This window comes from Colias eurytheme, chromosome 15 (genome assembly GCF_061535395.1).
Source record: "Colias eurytheme isolate Ceu_HAF_F1 chromosome 15, ilColEury1 Martin Lab GWU primary, whole genome shotgun sequence".
NCBI classification, from domain to species: Eukaryota; Metazoa; Arthropoda; class Insecta; order Lepidoptera; family Pieridae; genus Colias; species Colias eurytheme.
In genome coordinates this window covers 12,220,975-12,230,721 of record NC_142994.1, presented here as the reverse complement: position 1 = coordinate 12,230,721, position 9,747 = coordinate 12,220,975, and the positions used below count along the sequence as shown (strand labels likewise).

Below are 9,747 nucleotides of genomic sequence, written 5' to 3'. Positions count from 1 at the left end.
ACAGGAGCGGTGCTCCGCGGGTAATACCGCGGGGCAAACCTAGTTTAATATATGCAGCGATTTCTTCCAGACTATGGAATATATAATATTATGGTACATCATTTTTACCACGAGATAGAAAACTCCCTCAAGTGTGGCCCATTGACAAGTCGAGTTGTGGAAACTTCGCTACAGTCTATTTGCTCAACACTTGATGCGTTTTGTGTCGCAGTTTGAACGATCGACACTGCATTAGTTGAATCAAACGTTACTTGTTGGAAATAGGAAGCTTTGTCACTGTGTATATTATGACAATCTCTTTTGAATCTATTGAGCAAAAGGATAGTAGAAAAATATCAAGAGCAATGGCAGATAAAAGTAAAGAAGTTAGAAATAAATAGCATAAATAGGTGCAGGCTAAGTGCGCAGATCATTATGATTGATTTTCAAGAGAAAGCTATTTTACTGAAGCTGCCCTTCTCAAATTCAGTCTAAACTTTTTTCCAGTTATAATATTAAAATAAATAAATATTTCAGGACAATTTTCACACACGGCACAATCTGATCGCCTACTAAGCTTTCGCTTGTGTTATGGAAACCAGATGGCTGATAAACATACATATAAATATATTTTTTAAATAAATACTTATCACCCAGACACAGAGCAAACATCTATGTTCATCACACAAATATTTGCCCCGGGTGGGAATCGAACCCACGACTTCTGGCTTGGAAGGCAGGGCCACTACCAACCAAGCCAATCGGTCAGTCAAATTATTTTAAATGCGAAAATAATTTAAAACGTTGGTAATGTTTGCTGTCGTACATACTAGCAAGTGAAGTAACTAAGTAGCTACGATAAGGTTAGAACAACAATACAAGTAAGAGAAAAGTAGCTTAATAAAAAAGGCTATCTAAGAAGTTTTATTTCTATTTCTCAAATGAGCTCCTTTCACGCAAGTCCGTCTCAAATAAGCGATTTATTTGGCCTCGCATCCATCAATACAAGTTCAGATTGTGAATAATCGTTGTTGTTAGACTAATGGTCGGTTTGAACTGAGCCGTTATCAAATTATCTTTGCCTCGATGGACGAACAAAGGTTTTGTATTGAACCATTTTAAAGCTGTTATGAATGATGTTATTTTGTCACGGTGAGACTTGCTTCCTGTTTTGATCATTAAATTGTGTTTGTATTTGCATCTATCTAACTTATTACTCTAGTAGAATTATCATGTATTCAAAATTGAATGTACAGTAGTATGTAAAGATATGTAAAAATATATTCGATTTCGATTCCAATGAGAATAAGAAAAAATACAGTTTATTATTTTTTTTTTTTATTAAGGCTCATTAGCAGCAGTACATCGATTGTTTTACATAAAAAGTACACAAAAAATATAAGACATGATGTACAACTAATAAAAAATGAGCAGTTTGTATCGTCATTATTTTCTGTAGGTAATGTGTTAAATAACCAGCTTCAACATGATACTATTTATTAAATTATTTATTTATTTTGATAATTCAAGGTAAATAAAAACTTATATGCGACTACTACTTATATATGAAACTTATATGTGGGTGGCCCTGATTGAAACCTGGTGATGAATTGAGAATAATGTTGGCTATATGTTATCTGTGGAGGTAGAAACTGAAATATTTTCCTATTTTCTATATTTGTTCAATGAAATTATGTGTTTAGATAGAATTGCTATGAATGTAAGGGAGACAAGCTTCTTATTTTTGTATGGATCTGGATGTAGTCCTTCATTAAAATTATCTGTATTGATCATATTATTAATTAATTAATTTCTTGTAAGTATGTGATAAAAGATCACTTAGAGAAAATGTAACAGTTTTTAATATCTAAATCGTTTATATTGTGTTTATTTGGACTATTATTTGCATTAAACAGTTTTACGTGTATTATTAATGAAAATAATGAGAAAAAAAAGTTTATTTAAACCGCAGCACTTTATAGATGTCAATAATAGAATAAAATCGAAAAGAGTTACTATTTACCATGTTGTTTTACAAAAAGTCACACGGCTCTTCCAAAAAATAAATAACAAAATGTAGGTCACTTAGATTATACTTGTATTCAATTTCTATACTTCAATGCGCATTCCGAACGAAACTTATTTGCATTTGCTGGAATAGCATCAAGATGTATTGTGTGTCGACGTTGGTCCCATGACAATGGGGCAATGGAGCCACACTCGCAACCTTACACCCTGGTGGTAGGGTCCATTGTCGAGTGCACAAGCTTTTGATTTATTTTCGTTAAGCCCGAGGTGTGTCAATACAATGTAAGGTATAGCCCGCAGGGGGAACGTAATGGAGACGCTTCTTTGATAAATTATTTCACTATTTTACTTCCATGCGGCTTTGTGTCTCTCTTGTGAATTTTATAGCGCATAAAATGCATATTTAAACTGTTCAGCGTGAATTGGATTTACATGTGATCGTAAATTTTTAGGCAATCACAGTAAAAGGGCAATGTTCTGACTGAATTTTGAACTCATTCGCTACTGTCGTTGAAGGGAAGCATTTTTTTAGGAAGTATACTAATAATATGACTTTTATGAATGTAGTAAAATCGTAGGTTTCATGCCTGATATTTATTGATAATACACCATTTTTTACCCAAAATAAACCTATATATTTTGAGAGTCAAAGTGTTCACCAGTCCACCATCCATAATATTCCATACATTATTGTATCAGATATTCAAGCGGACGGGTTAAATAAAACAAAACGGTGTATGTTATGAACAGTAATTCTCATATTTCGTAACACAGCGTCCCATGTAAATGGCTTGAATATTTAACATCAGCGTAGGCTTAGCTCTGTATTAAATTTAACTTTAGTACATTACCAGCTTTGATGTAGCCGACATAGGCTATGGGATTAGTGCTCAACTTTTAGGTTATCCTGTAAAGCTTTTATAATATGCAAACCTTTTTTGGTTTAAATTCATTTAGCGAACATCTTTAATATTATAAATTCAAGTGTGTTTGGGTGAAATTAATATTAGTAAAGTTTTCGTACAAAAAGCCTTGGCATTTTTTAAAGAGATGTAGATGTGTTGATTTATAAAACAATATCGGATTTAGTTCATCATTGTCGTTCAAGAAGGGTTTTACGTAAAAAACGTGATGTGTTGAATCTATTTCTACCCAAACGCTAAACAAATTTTCGGAAACATTCCACCAATAGCACAAAGTTCACAAGGTCAAGTGATACTATAAAAATACAACCTAATACACATAACAAACTTTATAAAACAAAGCAATACCTTATCTGACATAGAAGCACATTGGCATAGAATCAAAACCTCTTGGAAGTCGTTCAATACGCTCCACTCGATTGCCGTTGCTATAATCGAATAATGGACCGATTCTACTTGAATAACAATTCAACAAGTGACGACTGATTGTTCGCTATTCGAATAGATTTATATAGAACTAGCTCTTAGTATTGTAGATGTATTTTCTAATAGTGTAATTAAAACTTTTACATTTTGGCATGAATATAATATAATAAATTTTAAACATGTTTTATTGCATTGATTACAATAAATAATAAGAACCGGACATTACGAGCTATACCCACTAATCCCAGCTTACAGAACACTGATCTCGGGATTTGTCAGCTGTTGTCGGTGATCGATGGACTGACAACATGTGTTACATGTTATCTATATACTATAGACTTAGCCCGCGGCGTTGCTCGCTGTAGATGTAATTAAACAGGTCACTAGGTGAATTGGCAATCGTTGTTATGCCAGTTTATGTAAAGTTATAAAAAATATTTTGTTTTCGGACCTACCGAATATATTATGTACAAGAGGAGATTTTTCACAAACACAGTGACGAGAATGCTATATAGAGAATATATATATATATATATATATATATATATATATATATATATATATATATATATATATATATATATATATATATATATATATATATACATAAAAGTTTCAGTTTAATTGACGACGTAGTATTTGCATAAAAGAACAGCAAACATAATATTCATGTCCACACAAACTTTGGGGTTTATAATTTGAAATCTAATGTGAGAAAGTTCTGTTCCCTGGGACATGGGACGATGCAATTTGCATCTTATAGACGTAACTTTAGAGTTAATAGTTATTCAATTCTTGAACTAAATGGACATGACTATAACCAGGTCAGTGCTTCTGTACTGAAATATCAATGCTTTTACAGGCAATAATTCAATTATTTTTGTTAATTATTATTAAAGTTTGTGTGTGTGTGTGCTTGTTACTCTTTCACGCAAATACTACTGAACCGATTACAATGAAATTTAGCACACGTATAGATGGGAACTTGGATTAACACATAGAATAGGTTTTATCCTGGAAATCCCACGGGAACGGGAACTATGCGGTTTTTCCTTTGAAAACGCGGCCGAAGACGCGGGTGGAAATCTAGTTAAACATATTTCTTAAGATCAGAAACTTCATATAACCGTAAAAGAACTTCTATAAGCGCTACATAGAATTCCATTTCATTGCTTCTTACCAAGAAAACTGCAAACCAGAAATTCCATTTACCTCCAAACTGCAACATTAGACCCTATTGGAGGATTCTTCTATAAAATATAATGGGCGTGTTATCCAATATGAGGCCATATATCCCCTATCGACCACTGACTTACGACTTTATCTGGCTATCACCTTCCGTGAGTTATGACGTCATTCCCCACATATTGCTACGTCCAGATTTATCGGTGTCACGGTATTATTTGGCTTTTTGGGTACACTCCATTTGTGTGTTTAAATTTGGGATTGGTTCTAAGGTTCTGCTCGTGGGTATCAGCGATTTGAAGAATAGGTAATAGAGCTCTAATTTTGTATGTATGTAACTTCTGTTATATTCAAGGACATATTCAAGGCTATAGACAGTAGACACATACCAAAGTAAATTAACAAATACAATATTACTTTTATTATAAATGTTTTACCGTCGTTATTTGAAATCCAGATAAAATGAAAAATAAATCAGTAACAGATCGAATATGTATCAGAGAGCGCAGTATGTTCCAATTAACAACAGAACTTCAACAACACATTAAACATAATCCAATTTAATATAATTATCTTGCTACTCGCCCAACTTCGACTTGGAAATCATAGAACTGAAACCAATGCTATAAACACTTGACTGTATTTCTTCTGCACTACCGTCAATTTACTTTTTGTTTGAGTAACAAACATTTTTACATCTAAAATTTTCTACATTCATTATAACATTATTTCTTTAAATATTGAAGAAGCACAAACGTGGCAGCAGGCCTACAACGTACACTAGGTACCATAAGTACATACAACCATAAATATAAAACCTCCATTAAAAGTTAATTTACTTCCCTATATTCATAAACGTGACATTCGCAAAGATAACTTCGTTAATATCCCATTCCAGCAAACAAGATTCTATTTACAACACAATCTACATAAATTAGAATAACCGCGAAAATAATCTGATAGCGTGGAATGGGCTTCGTGTAAGGGCGAGGAAGTATCACTTTCAGTAAGGAGCCACAGATAATACCTATAACTTTAGCTCTATAAAAAAAGTTTGACAATACCTGTATTTCGCTTTTTTTTACCTTTCTCGTCGTGGTTGCCTGGTAGATATTACTGCACAGTGATAAGGTCACCCATTGTGCTATATATTTTCTGTTATAATTTTTTATGTATTTTTGGTTTTCATGCACAATAATAGTAAATAATATTATACATAGAATACTATACTGAGCGGAACTTGTGCCCATAATGGCCCCTGAGGTATGTCTTCTCTCGTAAATTTAATATTATGTATTATATTATATTGTGGAGTCTACGTAAAAACATGGATCACAACAACGTGGATCACAATGTAATTTCCGATTTAATAATTTAATATTTTCCCGCCGATTTTTCATACCACGCTTATATTATTCTTTTATCTTTGCTTACCAAATCTTTTTATTTTAATAATTTATTTATTTATTTATTTATTTATTGAAAACACACACTAACATTACAGTTTCCCAATACGATAGTGGTTTTACATTTAATTGGTTACATCATGGTTACATCGAAATTAGAAATATATAACATAACTACATACAAACTAAATACATTACTTTTTATAGCATATTACAAATAAAGCTACTCGCGTGAATTCATCCCAAGTGCAACAAAATATATCCGTTTTGATTGCTATTTCATTGAGTGAACGAAGTGCACGCGTCATAGGTGCCTGACCTAGCAAGTTGGTGCGAGCGGACGGCACCAGCAGCAGCGGCGGCCGGCGCCGGCGCCCCGCGTATCCATCTGGTACATACAAATACATTTTACCCAAAATATCCGCATTATGTATCCCACCTCTAAAAATCCTGAACAGGTACGAGATTAACGCCAGGTCCCTTCTAACCCTCAGCTCGTTATATCCCACCATGCCCAAAACGAATAAAGTCGGATACATAAGCGGATAGAAAGGATAAACCCCGTATAATCTCATGTAAAGGTAACGAGTGAATTTATTTTGTATGCGCTCTAGCATGAGATTATATTTAATTTCATGCGGGCCCCAAATAACGGAGTTATATTCCAACTGGCTTCTTACTAGAGTATTGTATAAGTTAACAATAGCTCTAATATTCGAAAAATTTCGAGACATCCGCAATATAAACCCTAAGTTTTTAAAAGCTTTCTTACAAATATTAGTTATGTGCTTACTATAACTCAAGTCAGTACTGAGATTAACGCCAAGATCTTTAACTTCAGTTACCCTCGACATCTGTGCCCCATCTACGTGGTAGTTATACCTTGTTTGGTTTTGAGTACTTTTAGAGAAAGTAATAATCATGCATTTTGAGGTGTTGAACTGCAATAAATTATTTTTACTCCAGTCTACAACTCTATCAATATCGCTCTGAAGTTTCTCACAATCACTTATATCTTTTATTGGCAATGATAGTTTAAGGTCATCAGCGAAAAGCAAGCACTTCGCATAATGAACTACCTTTGGAAGATCATTTATCATCAAAATAAACTCCAAGGGGCCCAAATTGCTGCCCTGAACTACACCAGATCTGGTAAAATACGGTTTTGATGTATGTCCAGCATAATTTACGTATTGCTGCCTATCCGTCATATAATTAGCCATAAAGTTTAACAGATGCGGAGTGAATCCAAATTCTGCTAACTTTTTTATCAGCACATCATTGTTGACCAGGTCGAATGCTTTTTTGAAATCAAAGTAGGCCGCATCGACTTGTCCGCCACCGTCGACTACGGGTATAATATCCGCCATATAGCTAAGTAGATTGCTAGCAGTGTTACGTTCGGATCTAAAGCCATGTTGAGCGTCTGACAAGTGCGATCGTATCTGTATCAATATGCTTTTTTGCACCGCAGACTCAAAAACCTTCGCTGGTGAGGGCAATATTGCAACAGGCCTATACTCATCCACTCTGTTACCACGTCCCCCTTTGGGCACTGGAACGACGCGACTTATCTTCCAACAGTTTGGGAAAACAGCTGTTTTAAGGCATAAGTTGTATATATGGAGAAGGGGCTTTGCCAACACCATGCGGCAATCCTTCAATATATATGGCGGTATCTGGTCTGGACCTGAAGATGTCTTTGCCTTAAGTTGACTAAGCGCCTTCAGCACTTCACAAAGCTGTAATTCCCCGATGTGCACTCTTACTGCTCCGTTTAAACAATTTGCTTGCGTTATCGCTAAGTTTACATCTAACTTTGGTTTTTGCTGAATATAAACCGACCTAAAATATTCAGAAAATGCATCCACGCTTTGCTGTGCAGTCATCACCTCGCCATCGTCGCTAACCAGATGTTTAAATTTTTTAATTACCCGACTATTGTTAATAAACTTCCAAAAAGATTTGGGATCTTCTATTAAATTCGCTTCAACTCGCCGACGATAACTGTTTAACGCCATTTCAATCGCACATTTTACCTTAGATCTATACCTACTGAATATTTCATAATCTTTTTGCGATTTACTAGCCTTAAAACGTTTATGATGCGCTGCTTTAATTTTAATGTCTCGAATTATTTCTTTTGTGTACCACTCAGGATAAATGTATCTCGAACATACTTTATTTTTCTTCTTTAATGGCACACAGGAATCGAAAATTGAATTAAAAACATTATAGAAATACTTCAAGCTCATATCTAATCCTAAATTATAAAAATCCGTCCAGTCTACTTGTGCTATTTTAGAATAAAGTAAAACAAAATCGGCTTTATTAAAATTCCACTCTAAGGAAGTATTCGTACTCACATCTGTGTCTGAGTTAGGAGCGGCAGCGGGCGGGCCGCGCGGCCACGCCGACACCAGCAGCGGCGGGTGGTACGCGTCCACCGGCACCAGCGGTTCGGACGCTTCACATACACTAACCAAACTTCCTTCACTCAATGAACTCAACACTAAATCTAACTGTCGGTTATTGATATTACTTACTTTGTTGCACTGGGAGAATCCACAATAACTAAAAAAGTACTCGTAATAATTTAATATATTTAATGAACATGAATACAAGTTGAAATCTCCGATCACTAATAAATCACTGTATTTATTATAATACCCTTCGATAGTTTTAAATAACAACATATATTCGCACTCATTACTATTCGGCGGAATGTAAACTACGCAAACCGTGAATAAATATCTTTTCTTCAAGTACACTGTAGCACAAACAAGTTCGAATGCGCGAGCGGCGATGTTTATGTCACACGGCACGGGTACACTCCGCAGCTCGAAGCGCGGTGCGGCCACAAGACACGCTCCGCCCTGCTTGCGGCCGTCCATGCGATCGCAACGTATAATACTGTAGCCGGGAGGAACTAATTCCGCGTCTGATATTGACTCGCTGCAGCCAGTTTCTGTTATAGCGAATAAATCCACCAAAATCGAAGATACGCTAATGTAGAAATCTTGTAATTTCGTTCGGAGGCCCCTTACATTTTGGTATAATATTTCGAAAGGTTTACTTCTAGACTGTTTCCTAATTTGGGATTTTCCAAATCCACACCCATTCACAAAATGCGATTTTAACGTACAAATACTCTTTAATTTAGGGGTTTTGTGTCGTTTTTCGGTTGCGAAATCCACTACGCCAAGGCTTAATGTGTACATCCTCCGCCCAATGCATAGGCGACATATAAGTATCCAAATTTTTTGTGGGAACTGTCAACTTAAATGATGCATAGTCACCGCGCGAATTCAACTGTTCTACCAAACATTCATCATTTGGGCAAATAAATAACAAATGTTTTAGAATTTGTTCGACTGTAGTTCCTTTTTTTAAATAATAGACATGTAAATAACTTTTACGTTCAGACGCTTCCAATGACGTCGAACCGGGCGCGGCCGTACCACGAGCTACATTTCTCGCCTCGCGTCTAACTCGACGCCGTCTCACGTCGACCCATTCCATGTTAGCCCCGTCTCCGTTCCGGTCGTTCGAACCATCCGCGTCCACGAACTTGTCTTGCGAGTTCTGCGTGACTTGCGTAGAACACGTAGTAGGGGCGATCTCGCCGTCAGTGCCGCTCGGTGGGGACGGAGATGCGAGCGGTAACATCTTCTTCCCTGCTCGCACCTTGGGCTTCGCGACGTTGATAGTCGTAAGCGCACGAAGACGAGCATCGCGAAGTGGCCGCAGCTTAGAGTTACCCTCTTCATCATCACACTTTTTACTTGGCGAACTCAAAT

General features: G+C 35.9%; 1 protein-coding gene across 1 annotated transcript; it reads right to left on the bottom strand.

Annotated features, from left to right (window-relative positions):
- Window positions 1-6,040: 6,040 nt before the first annotated feature.
- LOC149902624 (uncharacterized) lies at window positions 6,041-9,168 on the bottom strand. The gene is made up of 2 exons (XM_090110388.1): window positions 8,314-9,168; window positions 6,041-6,335 (listed from the first exon to the last, which is right to left on the bottom strand). The coding sequence occupies exons 1-2, from the start codon at window positions 9,166-9,168 to the stop codon at window positions 6,267-6,269; spliced, it is 924 nt and encodes a 307-aa protein (XP_089966514.1). The 3' UTR covers window positions 6,041-6,266.
- Window positions 9,169-9,747: the final 579 nt, after the last annotated feature.